The sequence below is a fragment of the Halichoerus grypus genome, chromosome 1 (assembly GCF_964656455.1).
Source record: "Halichoerus grypus chromosome 1, mHalGry1.hap1.1, whole genome shotgun sequence".
Classification (NCBI taxonomy): Eukaryota; Metazoa; Chordata; class Mammalia; order Carnivora; family Phocidae; genus Halichoerus; species Halichoerus grypus.
The window spans coordinates 118,378,893-118,401,508 of record NC_135712.1 but is presented as its reverse complement, the minus strand read 5'-3'; the positions used below and the strand labels follow the sequence as shown (position 1 = coordinate 118,401,508).

At 35.0% G+C, this 22,616-nt stretch overlaps 1 protein-coding gene across 6 annotated transcripts in view; it reads left to right on the top strand.

Annotated features, from left to right (window-relative positions):
• The window catches only part of RASA2 (RAS p21 protein activator 2), a 144,337-nt gene that overhangs the window by 82,813 nt on the left and 38,908 nt on the right, over positions 1 to 22,616 (top strand). For 2 of the 6 annotated variants that reach the window (XM_078071063.1, XM_078071069.1), the window contains exons 10-20: positions 2,692 to 2,848; positions 3,178 to 3,326; positions 4,851 to 4,965; positions 5,395 to 5,469; positions 6,154 to 6,277; positions 8,619 to 8,725; positions 12,925 to 13,008; positions 13,612 to 13,689; positions 18,106 to 18,179; positions 18,727 to 18,833; positions 21,076 to 21,087. In XM_078071063.1, the coding sequence (XP_077927189.1) occupies positions 2,692 to 2,848; positions 3,178 to 3,326; positions 4,851 to 4,965; positions 5,395 to 5,469; positions 6,154 to 6,277; positions 8,619 to 8,725; positions 12,925 to 13,008; positions 13,612 to 13,689; positions 18,106 to 18,179; positions 18,727 to 18,833; positions 21,076 to 21,087 (1,082 nt within the window). Of the gene's footprint in view, positions 1 to 2,691; positions 2,849 to 3,177; positions 3,327 to 4,850; positions 4,966 to 5,394; positions 5,470 to 6,153; positions 6,278 to 8,618; positions 8,726 to 12,924; positions 13,009 to 13,611; positions 13,690 to 18,105; positions 18,180 to 18,726; positions 18,837 to 21,075; positions 21,088 to 22,616 lie in introns of all 6 variants that reach the window. The other 4 variants (XM_078071060.1, XM_078071077.1, XM_078071056.1 and 1 more) reach the window with 2 other exon arrangements.

Here is a 22,616-nt window from a genome sequence, read left to right as displayed (position 1 = left end):
AACACTAGTTAAAACGGAAGGGAATATTAGAATAATAAGAAAGGATCCCAAAGAGGCAAACATGGGTAGGTACTACCCATTTAAATACAATCAAGAAAGAAGGAGATTCTGCTCCAGAAGCATTACTATTTCCTTGGCAAAACTGTTATCTTAGCTGGGAATTCTTAAGACTACCTCAGTCTCTGTGTTGTATCTCTGTACTCACCATAGTCCCTCTGATAATATGGCTCTCCAAATAGTTTATCAGTAGGTAAAAAATGTATTAATCAAACAGATTAAAAAGTATTAACAGGTAAAAAAAGTATTAGTTGCAGTGAGGAATATAGATGAAGCACCATGGGAAACAGTGATAGTTGTTGAAGCCGAGTGGTAAGTGCGTGGGGGAGGTAGTGAGTTGAGGGTATTCATTATTAATATAACCACTCTTTGCCCTACCTTATTGCTTGCATAATAAAATGTATTGGTCACAAAAAAATGTGCAGGTATTTTTACTGCTTGACTGTTGTATTTCTTTTCATAAATTTAGAAATTAGCTTTCTACTTTAAATATACCAGTCTCTATGCTCAGTCATTGCAGTTCAGGTTTACTTTTAGATAAAACTAGGTATCTGAATTTGCAGGTCTACAAAACATATAGTAAGTAGATTGTGGAACTTGACCAAAGTAATGTCCTTTTCAGGATGTTTGGTGATCAGCCAACTAGACTTTTCCCTTAGAGGTACTTCTGGGTCACCTTTGCTAATAGGCTTATATGCAATTATTTCCTCAGGCAAATCTTTAAAACATTATTTCTCAAATCAGAGAATAGAAATTCTGAAGGCTGGTGTTTCAAAATAGAGATTCCTCTTTCGTAGATAGTGATATAATTTCTATATAATTTCTTCTCCCTTTATTGTCATCCTCTCATCTTTTAAATTTTGCTTGGTTGATTCTCTAGTTCCCTTTTATGTCTTTAATTCTGTCTTTCTCAAAACTAATAAATATTCTATTAAACCCTCCCTACCTTCTGTTCTTAAACAAGTTAGTGTAATGGGGAGGCCATAGGTGATAAATATCAAAAGTAAGTATCAAAACTAATGACACTACTTTATAAAAAGTATTCCAGGTAGTAAGTAAAGGAGGAATGATAGAATTCTAAAACTATCATTTTGGGACGCCTGGGTGGCTCAGTCCATTGAGCGTCTGCCTTCGGCTCAGGTCATGATCCCAGGGTCCTGGGATTGAGTCCCACATCGGGCTCCCTGCTCAGAGGGGAGCCTGTTTCTCCCTCTGCCTGCCACTCTCCCTGCTTGTGCTCTCTCTTTCTGACAAAGATAAATAAATAAAATCTTTAAAAAATAAAAAAATAAAACTATCATTTTATAATCTCTGAAAGTTAATGACTCTAGACAGTGCTCATCAGTGACTGCTAATATCACAAAAAGAGAAACAGACATTAGTGCCTCTTTGTGGAACTACACACTATCAGTGAAATGTTCTTGCCAGCATATCAAATCTGAATCTAACCAAGCCTCTAGATCTAACTGCCAGTATACAGGAAGTACAGAGAGGACAAAGAACATGTTAAGTGATGTCATGGAGATAGATTTAGCGTAATCCCTAATTGTGGAAAATTCTACTCTAACTACCAGATTTCTTAGGGGGTTTAGGGAATCTATAGGTTAAAAGAAACTTAAGTAATCTATGGACCTTGGATATGAACAAACTGTAGAAAAGTGTTCATGATAAAGTTTGGGAGAGTTTGAACACAAACTGGATAATAATGATTTTTAAAAGTTATATATAGTTATATATATTGAAATATTTATAGATAAAATTATAAGACGCCTGGAAATTGCTTTAAGATAATGCAGGAATGGGATGGGAGGAGTGAGTAGAGGTATGGCTGAAACAAGAATAGCCTCAAGTTGATGATTACTAAAGCTAGGTGATGGGTGCTTGGGGGTTCAATAGATATACTGTCCTCTTTACATGTGTTATGTGTTATTAAATTTCCATGATAAAAAGTCTTTAAAAATAACTATTAGATTTCTGATTTTGGTCCAACAAACTCCTCTTGATTTCTAAACATTTCTCTTCTCTTGGAAAATTTTAAAGCTATCTTTGTACATATATATTTTTTGCCTTCTACTTGCCTAAATAAAAAAAATTCATGTAAATCTGATTTCTGCAAATAAAAATATTTTCAGTGTAGTTACATTGTTTCTCCTTTAATAATATAAAAATCTATAAACCTTCAGTCACTAACTTTTTAAAAAAATAAGTTCAGATTTTTACAAATTATGTCTTATCTATTTCAGCTAAATGTGTCTTAAGTTTAGTTAGATGTTATTTTTGATTATACATTGGATTTTAAATGTTTTACTTTTTATTATCTTTTCCTAAATCTATAAGCTAATCAAACTCATTCAGCCCCTTTGAGATCTTAAGTTTTGTATTACCTGTACTTTTTGTTTCCCGGGTAAAAATCTGTTTATAGCTTTCTATTCAATATACAACCAATGTTAAGCCCCTGAAGATTGATAGTTGGCTACTTATAAAGTGTCCTAACCTCAAATACTAAGTTGACTTTTTTGGTTTGGTTTTTTTGTTTGTTTGTTTGTTTGTTTGTTTGTTTTACAGCTTAGCTGTTTATTTACCTCACTGACTTGGATGCTCATTATCATCTCATGAATTGTATTTTTACTTTAGGTACTTGCTACAACCAAGAGACAATGGAAACAAGTCATCTAAAACTGATGATCTGGGGTCTCTTCGATTAAATATATGTTACACAGAAGACTATGTGCTTCCTTCAGAGTACTATGGTCCTTTGAAAACGTTGCTGCTAAAATCACCAGATGTTCAGGTACTTTAAAAATCTTAAGGGTATGACTTAATGTGAAATGGCTAAAATAATTCTGTAAATGATGTGGAAAAGATTTCAGAGTATCAAGTTTCATTAAAATCGTCAATATATATACATATATATGTATATATTCAATTTATCTGAACCACAGTACTGTGATTCCAGGACATGCTTGAAATTTCATCTCTGAGAAAAGTTTTAGAAAATTAAATATTATTCTGTACAACAGTAATAATAAATACGCTTGAATTACTTATACAGGCTAGTGATGGAGCATTTAGTCGTGTTTTCTTGATTTTGTGCTTGTTTTCTGCCTTTTTATATTCTAGCCGATATCTGCCTCAGCTGCTTACATTTTGGGTGAAATTTGTCGAGATAAAAATGATGCTGTTTTGCCCCTTGTACGACTGCTGCTGCACCATGATAAACTTGTTCCTTTTGCCACTGCAGTGGCTGAATTAGACTTGAAGGATACACAGTAAGAGTTATGTTAAAATGTTAATTATGTGTGTTGAAATTGGATTTTAGTTTGCCAAATTGTTTTTGTAATTTCACTTCTTTTGTATTGACCAGCCTTACTGGATAGGAGTCTGAAAAGAACACTTAGCAAGAAATAAGAGGCAGTTCTTTAAGTTAGCAAACGGTATCCACCAACAGCAACATTAACAGTTAATGAAGGATTTTTTTATTCAGTGTCAAAATTTTCTGTTACTAATCTTGGCGGCTTCTTGCAATGATTCACATGTCACAGATACAGTGCCAGGTCAGAAGTCGGGTTTTTTTTCTCCTTACCCATTATGTATCACCCCCTATATACATATGTGTGACATTATGAAAAGCAGTCAGGTGGCTTCCCAGTCCTGTCATAGCACTGTCTCATATACACACACCTTCCACTTTTGTAGTTCATTAATATTGTTTGCTTTTTTTTTTTTAAAGTTCTTACTATTTTTGGTAAGTAGTTTTGGTAAGTTTGAAAAGCCTAATGGCAGCAAGCTTTTTTAAAAAATTTAAATTCAATTAACATATAATGTTAATTGGTTTCAAAGGTAGAGGTCAGTGATTCATCAGTCTTATATAACACCCAGTGCTCATTACATCATGTGCCCTCCTTAATGTCCATCACCCAGTTACCCCATCCCCTCACCCACCCTCTCCCCTCTAGCAACCCTCAGTTTGTTTCCTATGATTAAGAGTCTCTTATGGTTTGTCTCCCTCTCTGATTTTGCCTCGTTTTTTCCCCTCTCTTCCCCTATGATCCTCTGTTTTACTAAATTCTACATATGAGTGAGATCATAATGATAATTATCTTTCTCTTATTTTGCTTAGCATAATACCCTCTAGTTCCATCCACGTCATTGCAAATGGCACGATTTCATTCCTTCTGATGACTGAGTAGTATTCCATTGTACCTATATATACCACATCTTTATCCATTCATCTGTCGATGGACATCTGGGCTCTTTCCATAGTTTGGCTGTTGTGGACATTGCTGCTATAAACATCGGGGTGCATGTGCCCCTTCTTTTCACTGCATTTGTATCTTTGGAGTAAATACCCAGTAGTATAATTGCTGGGTCATAGGGTAGCTGTATTTTTAACTTTTTGAGGAACCTCCATACTGTTTTCCAGAGTGACTGCACCAGCTTGCATTCCCAACAGTGTTAAGAGGATTCCCCTTTCTCCGCATCCTTACCAACATCTGTCGTTTCTTGACTTGTTAATTTGAGCCATTCTCAGTGGTGTGAGGTGGTATCTCGTTGTGGTTTTGATTTGTATTTCCCTGATACCAAGTGATGTTGAGCACTTTTTCATGTGTCTCTTGGCCATCTGTATGTCTTCTTTGGGGAATGTCTGTTCATGTCTTGGCAGCAAGCTTTTTAAGTGGATGGTAGAAATTACTAAAATTGTATATATAGCCAAAGTCATATATCTCATGCTATTGATTTCACAGCATTTGTTTACTGCTCTTGGTTTCACCTTATTTCTGTTTGTATTTCAGAGATGCAAACACAATTTTTAGAGGAAATTCTTTGGCTACCCGATGTCTGGATGAGATGATGAAAATAGTGGGAGGGCACTACCTGAAAGTCACATTAAAACCTATTCTAGATGAGGTATGGGCTATACCTCTGATAATTGAAGTCTCTGTGGCCTCTCTTTCATCAAGTGACCTAGTGACAGGGATCATACACCCGTTCATGTACTACTGAAAGAATAAGGCTGAGCCCTTCAGAAGTACCTTTCCATCAGTGGATTGTTACTTGAAGGGCACATTGAGTATAATCTACGTGATTATTTTTTTTTTGTTACTGGATTTCTTTCTTTTTGTTGTTGTTGTTACTAGATTTCGGTTTTAGTTAGAGTTTCAAATATATTAGAAATGAATTTTGACAATTCTTTTGCAATACATTATCTCTGGATGGGGGTTATAAACGTTATGGTTTTAATTTTTATAATTGTATTATCAGAAAAATAATAGTTATTTTCATTTTGCCAAATTATTTAGAAAAGCAAATTAAATGAAAAATTAATCTATCTTCCAGATATGTGAATCCTCAAAATCCTGTGAAATCGATCCTATTAAATTGAAAGAGGGAGATAATGTAGAAAATAATAAGGTAAGTCCTTGTTATCTTTATAATTGCATTAAAATGGGCCTTCTCCCAAACATAATCTTCCATAATGCTATGTGGAAGGATGTAGTGCTTTTTATTCTTTACTTAATGCCCACACTATTCGTATTTCCTATGTCTAGTTTTTAGAGTGTTACTTCATCATGGGGTTTCACTTTATTTTTGTTCCTGATTATCTCTCTTTGGCTCTAGTAACAATAGTGGAATAAGGCTGTATCTAGTTGCAGTCTAGACCCTTTGGGGTCAGACTGACCAGGCTAAGTGGCACAATGACTTGGTCAACCAACATTTTAGTTGTCTCTGGGAAAACAATGATTATGTTAAGTCACACGTTTTCATTGCACTAAATAAAATTGCCACAGTGTCCGTGTGCCTGCATGTCCGAGTTATTTCCCTGATTTCCCTTTGGATGATTTTATTCTCTGTTGCCTCTTGTAAAGTTTATTCCGTACATTCACCAGTTATATTTAGCTAATCTCAATCAAATTTGTTAAATGAGGTCAAGATGTAAATTGTCCTTTAACTGAGTGAGTTTAGAGAAGGGAAGCAGAGCTTTAGTATACTAGATAGTAACTGCCTAATCTCATTTTCACTGCATTGTTTTCCATAAATGCTATAGAAAATGTGTAAAAGTTAAAATCCTGATGTTTACCTTGTTAAATTCTACAGGAGAATCTACGCTACTATGTAGACAAGTTATTCAGTACAATTGTAAAATCAAGTATGAGCTGCCCCACTGTAATGTGTGATACCTTTTATTCTCTAAGGCAAATGGCTACTCAAAGATTTCCTAGTAAGTGCCTTGTTTTACTAAAACATGCCATTTCTTTTTCTGTATTTGATTTTTTTTTAATAGATTTACTGTGGATTTCGCTTATGTGAAATGTTTAAGGTTTATAGGTACAGTCTTCTTTGCAGAATAATTATAGCTTTTTTATGAAACATCTGGTTTAATTTCCTTACAATCTCAAAACGTATTGTTTATTTCAATATAATGACAACTTATTACAAAGAGCAAATCAAAAATTATTTTTAAGAAAGGCAAACATTTAGAACTGTAACATAAGTAAACATTTATACTCGGTACTTACGGGATTGTTAAATGTAATAAACAAAAACGGCTTTGTTATTTGTACCTTTTTCACCTCATGCATTTATTTATTTATTTATTGCATTTAAATAATGAGAATTTTTAGTTCAATTCAACTGACTAGATTTGACAGTTTGAGAATGCTAAGGTTTTGGTGGTGGGACATTTTTACAGAAATGGGTTTGAGACATTAGAAACATCTCTGTTGCAACAGACATAGAATTTTGAGGTACATATATCAGTCAATACATGCTTTAATTTGGTAGAATAGCTATGTCAGGGCTTTGTTTAGAAACATATCATAAAAATAAGAGTTGCTATCTCTGATTGTCAATATTTAGAATTATTCTAATTATATGCATCTCTGATAAGTAAATAAACTTGCTATAGCTGTCTTTCCAGATCTGTTTATTGTAATAGGGGGAAGAGGGAGGAGGTAAGGTGGCTACTTAAATTATTAATCTTACCCAGCTGTGTGAGACTTAAGTGAGACTTCTGTAACCATCTGAAGAAATGTTGCTATTTTATCTTGTTCTTGTGTGTGTGTATGTGTACGTGCACACTCACGCATGGTGTGTGCATTTATCTGCCCCTCCACTAAATTTACCCAGTGCTAAAGTCATAGGGCTGAGTTGTCTAACTAATGTGTATAAATTCAGGCGCAGATGCCTTTGCTAATCCTACTAAAGACATACACAATCAACTTCAAATAAGTATACTAAATCTAGTCTTTACAGCACAAGTAAAGGGAGCAGAGACATTAACATATGGCAAGATGAACTACTCACTGAAATTATATTTTTAAATAGTTAAATCATGACAGGCACATTGAGTATTTAATGAGTGAACACACGGTGCTAGCCTGCATTATCTCCTACTCCTCCTACTCTCATGCTCACACCACCACATGAAGCATGAGGTGCTGCTCCCCTTAGGTAAATAATGAAACTGAGGTTTAGAAACGTTACATAACTCGCTCAAGGTCCAAGACATGGCTAGCAGACAAGAAGGGTCTCGAGACCAGCCTGGGTTTGGCCTATTCCAAAGCATATTGCTAGTCATTATACTCTGTACTACCCAGTGATCTTGGCTTTAAAAAATATGTTTAATTCTGTTTATAGAAATTATCTGAAACATATGGCTTTATATAAATGCAAATGTGTCACCTTTACTTTTTTTGTTGGCTTAAATATTAATATGTTTTCATATCCTCAGTAGACTACAGTAGTGATAGTTTTGTTGTCATAAAATATTTTCATATTTTCTCATTTGTTCTTCTGTTACCCTGGGAAGATGAGTAGAGAGTAGGGAGGAGACAGTGAGTGGGCAGCAGCAAGTATTATTGAAGAACTACAAGTTAAATGACTTGCCCATGACTACCTGTTGAGTGACTTATAAGAGTTTAAACTCAAACCAAATCCAGACTTTTTCCCCTCACTACCTGCTTCCCTGTCATGACTGTTGGGTTAAGTATTGACTCCAGTTTGAAACAAAAGCTCTAGGTGAATGAATGACAAAAACCGCAAGTTGTCTTCAGTTCATCTTCATTTTTATATGGAATATTGATTGCTTTTTTAAAAGAAAGATTCCTACTCGTTTTTATTGCATTGTCTTTGATATTATCAAGACTTTTGAGGGGAAAATTGAAACAATATTCTAAAACTGAAAATAATCTAGCTTAGTCTTAAAGGATTCAGTATTACCACTAGGTGGTGCTAGATACTACTTTTATTTTTGTTGCAATTTCAGAAGTCTTTCTTGCAGATGAGGAAAGAAGTCTTTCCATAAAATATTCCTGAAAACCTGGTAGCTTTGCCTTTTTTTATTTAAATTTTTATATTATTCCTTTCAGATTTTTTTAGTCATAGGATTTTTTTCCTTTAATTTAGTCACAATCATTACTATCATTTCATCAACTCAGTCCCCACTAGACAAATTATATTGATCTCCTATTAAGTTTACATGTTTTTTCAATATCTTTTTATTTTGTCATCTTTTAATTCAGTGTTTTTGTGCATGACATTTCACCATTTTTTTCCTGCAGATGACCCTCATGTTCAGTATTCTGCAGTGAGCAGCTTTGTATTTCTTCGTTTCTTTGCTGTAGCCGTAGTATCACCTCATACTTTTCATTTGCGACCTCATCATCCAGTAAGTGTTGTTCTTCTCAAAGCTTTATTCCATTTTTACTTATTTTTACTGAAATTTAAAAAAGAAAAATAACAAGCCAGTTTCACTTGACTGTTTTCTTATAACTGGTACTTAAATTTACTGGACATTTTCCTTGGCCATTTCAGTCTTTCAGAGAAGGCTGAAAATTCCAATTTTTGTTGCTGTTAAAAGATATTGCGCAAGAGTAATAAAATGTTGATAGTTGTTGAAGCTTGATGATAGGTACAAAGAGGATCCATTATATTTACCCTCCACTGTTGTGTGTGTTTGTAAATTTCCATAGGGTTGTTTTTGTTTTTGTTTTTTCATGAGTTACAGGTTTAGTTTAATCTCGCAGGTATTTTTAAATCTCACAGAAATTTGAAGAGGCTCATTTCTGAAAGGTGTAGAAACTTTGATTGGAACATAATTTGTTTGGTATCTCCACATTTTTTACTTTTTATTCACCTGATACTACAAATATATGAGATTTAAAACTTTAAAGATGTTCTGAAGTCCTATTTAATTTATATCTGAATCTATACTGCATAGATATACATGTTTCTTAACATTTTAAAACTCCTTATTTTTGCTCTTTCTTTCCTTCTCATGTGGAGTATATTTGCTGATTCTTTAACCTTTTATGTTCCAGATATTTTATAATCTTATCTAATTGCTTTCATTGCTGACTGGTGTAACACATAATAATAATAGCCAACATATACTTAGGACTTTGTAGTAGGCCTTGTTCTAAGTACTTTGTGTTTTAACTTACTTGGTCCTCCCTGTGAGGTAAATTCTGTTATCATCCCCATTTGCAGATAAGAATATCACAGTTCAGCAGTTTCTCCAAGGTCACACAACTGATCAAATATGATTTGATCTCACTCAGCTTGAACTGGTTAAACTGGAATGCTGTCTCCTTCAGTCTTCCCAATCTTTGAGCTCACCCCTCTTCTTTCCTGCCTCTTAGGCAGTAAGGTGTTCAAACACCTGTAGTGTTTCCATCACTGTGCTCAGTGCTAGAGATGCAGTGATGAGGAAGACACTCTGCCCTTAAGAAACTTATACGGGGTAGAGAAGACACATGAGTTTTAGAGTTAAAACTGGGCTTTGAAGGCCACTCCTCTTCACAGCTGCCTGACGTTGCCCACTCATTTCACTTTGACAACTGAATAGAACCATGCTACTGTTGCAGCAACACACCCTTTCTTGCCAAAGGACAAATAGTCTGTGAATAGCTGCAGCAGAGAGTGGGCCAGTGTCCTTTTGATCACAGGATTGTTCTTTCTTATGGCTATGTTACTGAAGCTGTGCAGAATTCTGGGTCTGAAAAAGCTTAGTAGCAGCATTCTGGATATAAACAGAACTCCTACCTCTGAGCTTGTGACCCTGCCTTGTATTCAGACTTGGATTTGCATATTTCTATAACAGACGTTGCAATAAAGTCCTTCTAGCCACAGACTTTGTATTTTACTTCACTTTTCCAATCAGTATGCTAGAAGGACTGGTTCATACTGTGTCATATAACTTTATTGTTCGCTTTTAAGTGTAAACTTATCCCCTCTTTTTAAGAACTTTTCATTCTAATTGGGAAAATAGGACAAATATGTAAGATACATCATCTAAAACTAGTACCTGATTTTTACCAAGTTAGTGCATACTATGGAAGTTAAGAGCAAGAAGTAATCCCAGGAACCTGGGAGTGATGGGATTGTCAAGACCAGTATTGAAAGTAAGAGTGGTTTGGGAGGAGAACCAATTAATGGTTGGATTTCACATTTAGAAGTTCTTCGAAGTTTGAGAAACCAGTTTTAGTAGAATACAAAAAAAATCGGATTTCAGAAGATTAAAAAATTAATAGGTAAATGTAGTTTTTGCCCAGGAAATATATCAAAATTGAGCTTGCCCTGTTGCTAATAAAAGACATAGGCAAAATCAAACATGTACATGTGTGTACATAACACACATGAATGAATAATTTTTTTTTAATGCTAATTTTTAAATATGGGTTATGTTAACATTGACGTGGTGGACTCCTCTTTTGAGAAGTTTCATGGTTGGGGGAAAAAAAGGATTGAACCATTTTTGTCATCATACCCCTCGTTCTCTCATTGATAGCTCCTTTCAAGACTCAGCCAAGGCAGACTTCTCTGTCTAGTCTGAGTTCGGTTCCTCTCTCACGTATACCTCTGTAGCATCCTGTGGCTCTCTCTGTCTTGACATTTGTCATACTGTTTTATAATCATCTGTTTACAGTCTCTGAATGTGGACTGTCAATACCTAAGAGCAAGGGTTGGATCTTTTTCAAGTTTGTGTATCCCGAGTACGTACACAGACAAGTAGACACTTGGTGAATGTTTGGTAAGGGAAAGATAGTAGCTCAGAGAGGGAGCTGGTTAAATGATGAGTCTTCTCCAAAATGGGAAAATCTGTATGTGGTTTAAACAGAGGAGAAGAAACCAACAGGAAGGGAGAAAAGTGAAGAGAGAAGAGGGCTTGCTAATAACCAGGTCAGTATCCTGGAGGATTCAGATTGTCTTGAAAAGAAAAAATGATGGGTGTAAACCTTAGGAAAAGAGTAATTCCTCCTTTAAGTTATGGGAAACCGTATGAAGTTGTTTTGTGTTTTGTAGATCAAAAGTAGTCAAATAATAGTAATTTCATATGGTTCAACTTAATATAAGGAAAAAAGAATAAGATATGTTGTTTTGAGGTGAGAGATTCAACATTTCAGTTGAATTTAATAAATGTTATAAGGCATCTACTAGATGCCTGTGCCAGGCTGTGTGCCCGGTACCAGATGTCTAAGATACTGGACATGCATAAAAACTTACGATGGCAGATGGTAGCAGGGGAATAATTTAGAACCGCTTGTATGTAGAGTAAGTACACCAGGGAATCAGTAGTAGCTAAATGATATGATTGTCACATAGTAGTGAGGGTCATGTTGATGTAAACAAATATCTGATATGCAGAAATTGTATAAATATGGGTTGCTCTTTTTTTTTTAGTTCAGGGAAATCATAACCTAAAACAGTGATTTTAAAACCACATTTGAACAGGGAAGTCTTGGTGAAATTCAGTTCAAATTCAGTTTATTAGCCATTGTTAAGAATCTTACGTTCTTCAAAGGCAGAGAATTGTAGGGACCTTTTATACATACGATGGAATCCTGGATGTTCTAGATAAAATATTTCTGAATAACCTTAATTAAGGTGTGTAACTATTTCATAAATATATCATAATGACCATATCCCAGATATTCCTTTTTTTCCAGATTGCCTTACATCCTGGTCGTTTCTTCTCCTTCACATTCACTGTCATTTTCAATGTGGGGATACTAAGAATGTAACCAAAAACTGAACTAAAGCAATTTCTGTATCTAAGTTTTCTTAAGTCTGTGTTTTGGTGGAAGATATTGTTTATTTGAATCTCTAAAATAAAGAAATTCTATATGTGATAGGAGAATTGATTATACAGGTAATATGGATTGGTGGAAACTCATTGGGTTATGTACATTTAAAATCTGTTCAATTCACTGTATGTAAATTATACCTCAATTTAAAAAGGGAGGAGGGAGCAAGGACTCATTGGGGGAATTGTTTAATCCATAGGCAGGCCTGAAAAATACCTTGGATAACAGACCCAAATAGTTACCTTCTGCTAAGATCCTACATGAACCGAATAACTTCTCATTTCTAAAGTTTAGTTAGGTCTTCGCTTCCATGATGAAAATGATTGACTGTACAAGCTGTATCAGTTATTGAATAGGCTTATAGGTGGGTTCAGTACAGAAAATCTGGAAACTGCCGTTTTAAGTTACAAGGTAGAAAAAGTAGATGTGATTGACATTTCAAAAGTGAATACAATTTGTTAGGTAATTCAAGCTGCCGTACTGTACAAAACAACATATATAGCATTAATTAAAGTATGGCTTTCAGAAGTAACAAATTATTGAATACAGTTACTTTGGGAGGAATTATAAATGACATCTGGCTTCTTTAGTCTCTTAATTCCTTAGTCTAGTGAGTTGTGCCCATTGTAAACTAGAGTTTAATGACACCAGTGGTTTGAATGAACATTTTTGAATCACTGCATTAAAGCAATGTAGCCTATTCACTCTATTCTACCTCTTAACACAAATTCTGTTTCTTAAAAACTTAACAGGAGTTTTGTGTCTTTTTTACATTCTTTAGGATCCACAGACAATTAGAACATTAACCCTCATCTCAAAAACCATTCAAACTTTGGGAAGCTGGGGGAGTCTGTCCAAAAGCAAGGTAAGTCTTTATATCTTTTGCTTTGTATTCACACTTCTAAATCTTGTTATACCTTATGATCCCTTCTCTCTCACTTATTCCCTTCCAAATTAAAAACAAAGCATAACCAAAAATATGCATATACAGGTGCAGTAGCCGTCTTTTAGATAGCCGTTGTGTCTTCGTCACCTGTCAACGAAGTGTTATTTAAACTAATGTACCTAATTAAAGACATTTGCAAAAAAATATAGTCAATCTTCTAATTTTTTTGTTTTGGAAGATATAGTTGCTTTTCATTTTAAAATGTAATTTACATTAACATGTAATGGGATTATTATTTTTAAGTGAATTAGTAAATGTTTAAATTTGTAAAAAAAAATAAACTAATATGTCTAAGCAGAGGAGAGAGTCTAGTAAACAGATGCAAGAACCTTCTATGAATATGTTTGTGCCGTAATCATCTAACAGTTGTTGAAAGAAATCCCACTCCAAATCCTTTAACTCTCTGGAAATATATGATTGAATCCTTTAAGGCCTTAATCCTCAGCTAGAAATGCAGTTCATTATATTCTTAGTTCTCTAATATTTAACATACATAAATTCTGTGTGATTTTTTTTTCCTAGTCAAGTTTCAAAGAGACGTTCATGTGTGAATTTTTCAAAATGTTTCAAGAAGAAGGGTATATTATAGCAGTTAAAAAGGTATGATTGTTTTACTCTGGAAATATTAACATTTCTTATCATGTAGATTGGGGAAATGTTAGCATTTCATGTTATTCCTAGAAGTCAACCCCCAGTTTAAAAAAAAAACGTTTAAACTGTACATCAAATGTAAAGAGGCCTGTCTTTTCCTTCCTTTCTTCTCCCGTACAAAACTATGAGATTTTTCACTGTGGAAATACCTAAACGTTTAACAACAGCTGCTATTGCCACTGTCTTAGTAACACAGATGACAAATAGCTAGAGTTAGGGTTTCTTAACAGCAACACTATGGACAATTGGGTCAGATAATTCTTGATTGTGAGGGGCTGCCTTGTGCATTGTAGGATGTTTAGCAGCATTCTTGGCCTCTACCAATTAGATGCTTCTAGTTTTGACAACCAAAAATGTCTGTTAACATTGCCAGGTGTTCCCTGAGGAACAAAATTGTTTCTGATTGAGAACCTCTGGTCTGGAGGGGTAAAGTCTTAGTGTGGGGCCTGATATATCGTGGGTACTTGTCATAGTAAAAAAATACATGAATTACTAAACAGTTTATAAACGATATAAGCTTATGGTAGTAACCTGAGGAAAGTTACTATAAATTAATATGTATTGTAAATGTACAAAAGACTACAGTATATAATATCCTAACATGAGGCCTATAACATACAAAAATTGCTGTACTTAGAAATCAAGAATGTTTTGAAAGAATCTTTAATTTCTTGAGTCTTTAGTTCTGAATCATTCTAAACAAAATGTAGCTTTATTTTGTAAAACCCTAAAATTTGTAAAGTTACTTTGAAGTACATCTAAATTTGGCTTGAAGAAAGTACTGTATTTATCATGATTCTGATTTAATGAATCAAAATTAGTAAGGCCAAATTTTAAAGATTTTATTCAATTTCTGTAGCATGATTGATTCGTAGTTGACTGCCAAGAGTATATTTTATTGAAGTATATGTCTGTACTTTTTTGTGTGTGTGCTTAGAATTCTTACAGGGATTCAGTAAATGAAAATGATGATTTAAAAAAAATAAAGCCAGTTGGAATTTTTTTCATCTAGGATAGTGCAAGTTCAACCAAAATCTTTTTAGGCAACCACTGAAGGCTTTTGAGGAGAAAGACTTTGAAAAGAATATGCAAAGGAGGGGCGGCTGGGTGGCTCAGTCCCTTAAGCGTCTGCCTTCAGCTCAGGACATGATCCCAGGGTCCTGGGATTGAGCCCCGCATTGGGCTCCCTGCTCGGCGGGAAGCCTGCTTCTCCCTCTTCCACTCCCCCTGCTCGTGTTCCCTCTCTCGCTGTCAAATAAATAAAATCTTTTAAAAAAAAAAAAAAGAATAGGCAGAGGAAAAGCTGCTCTTTTATTTGTAGGACATTGTTGAAACATTTGTGGGACAGTGTAGGCAGACTTTTGTTGGCAAGATTATGATGTATTGTCTTTTATTTTAGGGTTGTTTTGCCATTTATTATGACCTAGGCTGTGGTAGCAGCTGATTTTTTTTTTCCCCCTGATATAATCAGAATGTGTAGAGTTGATAATGTCAGTGCAGCAAATATTTAAGAGTGCCAGGAGTTGAGCCTGTTCCTGATCTGTCCTGTGTCACCTACTCACATTCTCATGGGCTGTCTCCTGTTTTAGATGTGGATCTAGACTCCTAAACTAGGATAGGATATTTTGCCCTAACCTAAGAGTTTTCTTTATTATTTACTAGCTAAGTCTGGATATGTGCATTGCTAGAAATTGCAAAAGCCTATGAGGCCCAGTTTCTCATTTTGTACTGGTGTGCTATTCCCACAGATTTTAGGAAGGGCAGCATGGATAGTTCTATTAACAGAGTGGCCATATAATTTACTGTCCAAACGTGGACACTTTAAAGAGTGAAAATGAGGGGCGCCTGGGTGGCTCAGTCATTGAGCATCTGCCTTCGGCTCATGTCATGATCCCGGGGGTCCTGGGATCGAGCCCCGCATCGGGCTCCCCTCCCAGGTGCCTCCCTACACGGGGAAGCCTGCTTCTCCCTCTCCCACTCCCCCTGCTTGTGTTCCCTCTCTTGCTGTGTTTCTGTCTGTCAAATAAATAAATAAAATCTTTAAAAAAAAAAAAAAGTGAATATGAGTACTGTTGATAATGTTGGGACCACAGCTGTAGACAGGGATGGCCCTGAGCAAATTGGGACCTATATTCACCCTCCCCGTAGTTTATCTTAATTATTGTGTTTTCTCTCACTTTATATAATTGTATTTACCCCATACATAGTTCCTTATAAATATAACAAATAATAAATGTAATAATTATAAATAAATAATATTTTTCAAATAAATAAATCAGTGCCTTCAGGCAAATACTAAAAAATATTCAAGTATGTCTCTTACCCTCCATTAGTGGACGGTCCATCTATAAGAACTGAAGATGTGATAGGACACTTGTTTAGTTCCCTTGTATATATATATTTTTAAGATTTTTATTTATTTGAAAGAGAGAGTGTGCAAGAGAGAGTCAGGGGAAGGGCAGAGGAAGAGGGAGAGAGAGAATCTTAAGCAGGAGCTCTACCTTATAACCCTGAGATCATGACCTGAGCCAAAATCAAGAGTCGGACGCTTAACCGACTGAGCCACCCAGGTGCCCCATTTTTTTTTTTTTATTAACATATAATGTATTATTTGTTTCAGGGGTACATACAGGTCTGTGATTCATCAGTTTTACACAATTCACAGTGCTCACCATAGCACATACCCTCCCCAGTGTCCCATCACCCAGCCACCCCATCCCTCCCAACCCCCTCTACTCCAGCTACTCTCAGTTTGTTTCCTGAGATGAGTCTTTTATGGTTTGTCTCCCTCTCTGGTTTCATCTTGTTTCATTTTTCCCTCCCTCCCCCTATGATCCTCTGCCTTGTTTCTTCAAATTCCACATATCAGTGAGATCATATGATAATTTTCTTTCTGTGATTGACTTATTTCACTTAGCATAATACCCTCTAGTTCCATCCACATCATTCCATTTAGTTCCCTTATATACCTGTTCTGTATCACCACATATAATGCAAAAGAAGCTCTGTTCTCATTCCTTCATTTACCAAGATTTCCTTCTTACGTGCTAGAAGTAAACATTGGAAAAAATTACAAGTGTGGCTTCTAGTGGGCAATCTTAAGCCAGTCTTGAGAGAATATGACTCCCCACAAATTCTACTTTAGATCAGGCGCATGTGCCTCAGTGTCATGAATGTACTTTTTTTTTTTTTTAGTTCCAAGTGGGATGACATAGAAAAGTATAAAGGAAAAAGCAAGGACTAGACAAAGAGGTAGCTCATTTATGGGACAAAATAGAATTCCTCTCTAAGAACAAGAATTGTTCCTTGAAATACTAATTTCTCTTTCCTATGAAGAGACAGCCACATGCCAGGAAGCTCTTGACCAGTCAAGGTAGCATATTGATGAAGCTAACTGCTCTTCTCAAGAGTGGCTTGCCATTGCTAGAGATAGGTACTCCAAACTTTCTTGAGCCACCACATTCCCATTCTCCCTGGGAAGTTTATAAACAGTGATTAGATTTCCACGTTATTCCAGAGAACCCAATTACATTTCATTCATAATTGTGGAATACTGTGTCTCAGGGCTATAGTCAGTTATACATAATAGAATTCAGCAAAATCTTTTCTGTAAAGGGCCAGTGAGTAAATATTTTAGGCTTTGCTGGCCATATAAGAGCTCTGTCCCATATTCTTCTTTGTTTTTGTAGCCCTTTAAAAAATATAAAAACTGTTCTTAACTCAGAGGCCTTACAAAAAACAGGCTGCAGGTTGAATTTGGCCACTGAACCATAATTTGGTGATCCTGACATATAATACAGGTTTCACAATCCTAGATCTAAAATCTTTGGGACCAGAAATATTTCAGAATTCAGTTTTTCAGAGTTTTAAAAGATAATAGGTCTGTGCTATGTATTACACCCCCATGGAGCCTGAGGTAACACCCCAGAACCAAGTACATTGTAGAGCACAGTGTATGAATATTCACATGAAGTAAGATAAATACAGACTATAAATAACCTTTGGTAGTTCAGATTAAGTTGTGCCCCCAAATGAGTTTACTGTAAATCAAAAAACAAAAACAACTCTTTTTATTCAGAGCTTTATAGATTTCAGAATGGTAGTTTAAGGATTGTAGCTTGATCTATTTCTATAGGGAAACATATTCTGGGTTTTAAGTAACTTGAGAATAAACTCTTTAAAACACCTATCCAATGTGTAACTTAGGACTTCCTCTACAATTAAATACGTGTTTTGCTTTATAAGGTACAATTATGTGTATTCCTTAAAGAAGAACTTTACAATATTATCAGTGATATTTAAGATAAATTGAATTTTTGATATATGTTATCATAAAGTGTAATTTTTGCCCATTTCCCTATTTAGTTCTTGGATGAAATTTCATCTACTGAAACTAAAGAATCCAGTGGTACGAGTGAGCCTGTGCACCTGAAAGAAGGGTAATTTAATGAATTTAGAGATTAAAGTCATGTGTCAGTATAGATGTTACATAGTACAAAAAGCATGGGTCTGGAAGTGAGGAAATCTGGGTTTTGTTCTGTGTTAGAACTGCTTAAGTAACATCCATCAGGTAAGTCACACTGTCATATAAACTTTATGCCACATGGGCATGATTCCTTGTCCATGCAGTCCTAGAGTAGTTTTGTAAATATAATGAGATTATGGATATTAGAGTACTTTTAAAAAGTAATAGCACTCTTCAGTCTTGAAGTAGTGTTATCATTGGAAGTTAAAGGGGAACTTCAGTTAAAGTTTGGCCCTTTTAGTTCTGAATAGCACAATTATAAATATTAAATTAATTTAAAGACTTTATTCCCTTAACATGGCCAAAATAAATGCAGAAGTTATAGATGACAAAGACATTTTCATATACTTAATATGATCTTACACAGCCTTTAATGTCATTTAAAGTTAAAGAACAGTTTTTGTCTTGGATGAACTATTTTAATATTTGTAACTAAATTTTCCTATCTGTCGTTTTGGCAGTGAGATGTATAAAAGAGCTCAAGGAAGAACTCGGATCGGGAAAAAGAATTTCAAGAAACGGTGGTTCTGCTTAACAAGCAGAGAGCTTACCTACCACAAACAGCCAGGTAGTTGTGTTTATGCTTTATTTTGGAGCCTTTTCCTGGTTCTCAGTGAAGATAATTTTTTTGCTGCTTAATATAACTCTGGCAAACCTTTTTACTAATATTACTGCAGTGTATAGTTTCTCACAGTGATACACACACATTAAGAATGCAATAAATATTGGACAAGTGACACCATGTAAATTCCACTTTTTTTCCTCACATGCTCTGTTTTCTAAAAAATCTCTGGTAAATTCCAGTTATCCAGAACTTGGAAGTTTCTTTTAACTCTCAGAGCCAAATTGGTAAGAATCAGTATCTAATAAATGAAAGTATTTCAGTGGTTTGCTGGATAGCATCAGCTAAAAATTTCCACAGTCATACCATAGATTGTGATTCCTTCTACAGTTATCAGATTCATTCTAGACTGTTGGCCAAGCTAACTTCAAGATGGAAATTTTAAAGATTTACCTAATGATTTAATGAGAAAGCACAATGGGCTGTTTGGATAAAGAAAGCCATCTTCCTACAGTGTGATTTGAGGGATTCAGAAAGGCACAGTTTGTCCCTGAGTGGACTCACACGGTGCTTAAAATTCCACTTTTTAAGTTCATTCCTTTGGGGTAAATGATCCACAGAAGGCCATTAGCTCCTTCTGGTATCTTAGCAAGAAGAACTTAATAACTAAATCATGGATCACATTTAGTAGAATCCCCTTTATTCACGATGATCAGGATACAAAGATGTTCACTTAAAGCAAGAATCATTTAAAAACAGACAAAAAGGTACATACATATCTTAAATATATATATATATTTGTTTACCAAATCTTTTGATAGAGAATCAAGATCTTTTCTTTGAATATGGATCTATAGATTGGATTTCCCCTTTGTCTTTCTTGTGCAAATATACCCATAATGCATCAGTTTTCTGGTTGATTTCTTCAAAGTGAATCTAGAACTTAAATACTTGAAAATGCAATCCAAGTACAGAATCCTATTAGATTTCATGATAGTCACCCCTACTCTTTTATAGGTGTCTCACCCGCATATAAATTAACTTTATTTATATGGGTGTGGATCTCCTTTTTTGAAGCTTCTCAAAGCACTCACCTGATTTTCAAATAAACAGTAAACCTCTTAGTAGGGAGCACTTATTTTGTCACTCTACATATATTTAAGTAAATTATTATAACATGGAAAAATCGCATAAATAGGTTTGGGAACAACCCAGTGGAGTTGATAAACAGAACAGCCTAACCAACGGAAACAGAAGGATGCAGGCTTAACAGACAGTAGCCTAGTTACCCACAAGCACTCAGCATCCCATGAGCATCGTTTGTTATGTTTTACAGTGTACATGTTAATACATTAGCTCTGTTAGGTAAAGATCTGTTAGGAGAGCTTCTGCTGTAAATTCTGAAATGATAACAAACACCAGCAATTGGGTGCTTTCAAGAGAATGTAGATTCAATTAAGTAGAATGCTTCAGTGGAGATTTTTGAAGAGTAGAGTGATAAGAAAAATTGTTTCATAATTCCATATTATGGCTCTACCAAAATGATTACATATAGCCAAATGTATTAGTAAGATGTAAGAAACCGAAGTCATTTTATTTTTAGGCACCCAGATAATTTGTTATGGCAGTGTTTTAGAAGTTACAGCTTATGTTGAATACTATATAAATGCTCTCACATATATAGCAACTTTAAAAAAGTAGCTGTCATAATATGCTAGTTATGTTTACATTAACAGTACATTGAAATAAAATTTAATTTAGTCATTCTCCATGAATAAATTAGCTGTTTTTTCCTCATTTAAAGTATTTTCTAATCTAAACTAGTATTCTAAAGTCTTTTTTGGCTTAGAACTTTAAGAATCAGGTGATAGCTTTGGCCTTTTTCCTCCAGAAAAATGCACATACAGACTAGACACAAAATTTTGCATATACTTTCAATGAGTTTGTAGATCAAAATTCATCTACAGTTCTTAAGAACCTCTGTTCTAACTAGTGGTCTTATGAGGATAAAATTCTATAGAGTGATTAGGCTGCTGTAGGTATAAAATAGACACATTAGAAATTACATTGTTTTCAGGCCTTAAGAAATTTAACCTACTGGAATGACATTGGAGGAATAAGCTCTATTATATGAAGTTTCAAGATTATGTATCAAAGCCTACAGTTTTAAGCATCCATGCCTTTTGTTTTAACTATTTTGATGGATTTTTCCAAAATGTATTACATGCTTCCCTGCCTTCTAAAAAAGAATTCATTGAACGTAAGTTAACATTTTCTAGATGACTTGGGGCTGTCATTGATAATATTACTTATTATGTGGTGCTTTGATTTAGTGGTGTTTTCAGAGCTGCTTATGGGTGTGTGCAGCTGTTTACTCCCCAGCTAAATGCCTTGGACTGCTGTGCTTTTATGTTCCTGTGTTTGCTTTATACAGTTTTTCTCTATCCCCTTTATATTCAGGCTGTTACTTTAAATTTCTTATGCTGTCAGTGAACCATAATGTAACATGTCACTCCCACCTTCATCACCCAGCTCGATTTTTTACCACAGATACACTGAATGAGGATACAGGTACTGTGTTTGTTAAAATTATGTTTAAGATTAAAAGGCTCTGATGGAAGATTTAAGGACTTTCCTATGTGGAGGAAATGCATGGGCTTTGGAGTCTCTGATTGTTCAAGCAAATGTTTCGCTTACTTCCTATTTCCTTGCTGTTGCTGGATAGCCAAGACTCCTAGTTAAATCTCTTGCTACACTTGCCATGTGACTTTGGTGTCTGAAAGAGTCTCTCCCAGATTTTCTGTAAATGGCTCTAAATCATTGGGTCTTTCACTCTGCCTCTTACTGGACACTAGTATTCTGAACCAAGTATTTTTATCGCTTAGAATCAAATAGTATGGTCTTTTCCCATTTTACTGGAAAAGGAATTAATAGAATGTTCTCAATTTTAAGGGTTTTTCCTAAGTAAGTTGTTAAGGTTTAGATGCCTGCTTAGGTAATCACTCACAAGTAATAGTATGCAACTTATCTTCAATACAACTAGATTAATGTGTGGCAAATGAGTATTATAGAGCCCTCAGCAGTCGGTCATGATTATATTGACAGTTTTTTATGAATATGTGTGCTTGTGATTATGGTCTTATATTGCTATATTGCAGTGTAGTCATCTTCTGTAAGTAAAAGTTCTTCTGGTTGTATGCTGAAATCAAATGAGTTATTGACTTCCAGCCTCTTTAACATGTGCTCTTTTACCTTCATGCTTTTGCATATGCTATACCTAGAAATTCTTTTCTTTCCTTCTTCACCTGTGTAATTTGTTGTCCTTTTAAGCCTCAGATCAGTTATCAGCTGTTTATGGAAGTCAGTTATAAGCCTCTAGCCACTTCAGTTGAGCTATTCCCTTATTCTGTTTCTTTATCACCTTAGGAATAACTCCTGTCACACCATGTAGTCCTTACTTTTGTCTGTCTCTTCCTCTAGTCTGTAAGATCCTCAGTGTCAGGGACCATTTTTTACTACCTTCGTTAAACCATGTCGTAAATGTTTTTAATAAATGGTGTTCTTCAAAGAGCACCATGTCTTCCAGATATATTATCATCTGAATTACTTTAAGAACCATTGCTCTAGGTTTCTGAAATTTCCACCAAGAGTACTAATAATAGATTATTAACAGATTCATCTCTGAAATCCATTCTGTGTTCTCCAAACTTGGTTAGGTATTGTCCACTCTTGGGAGACCTGATGTACACAGATACATACAGCGTACACAACTTCCATGTGATATCAAAT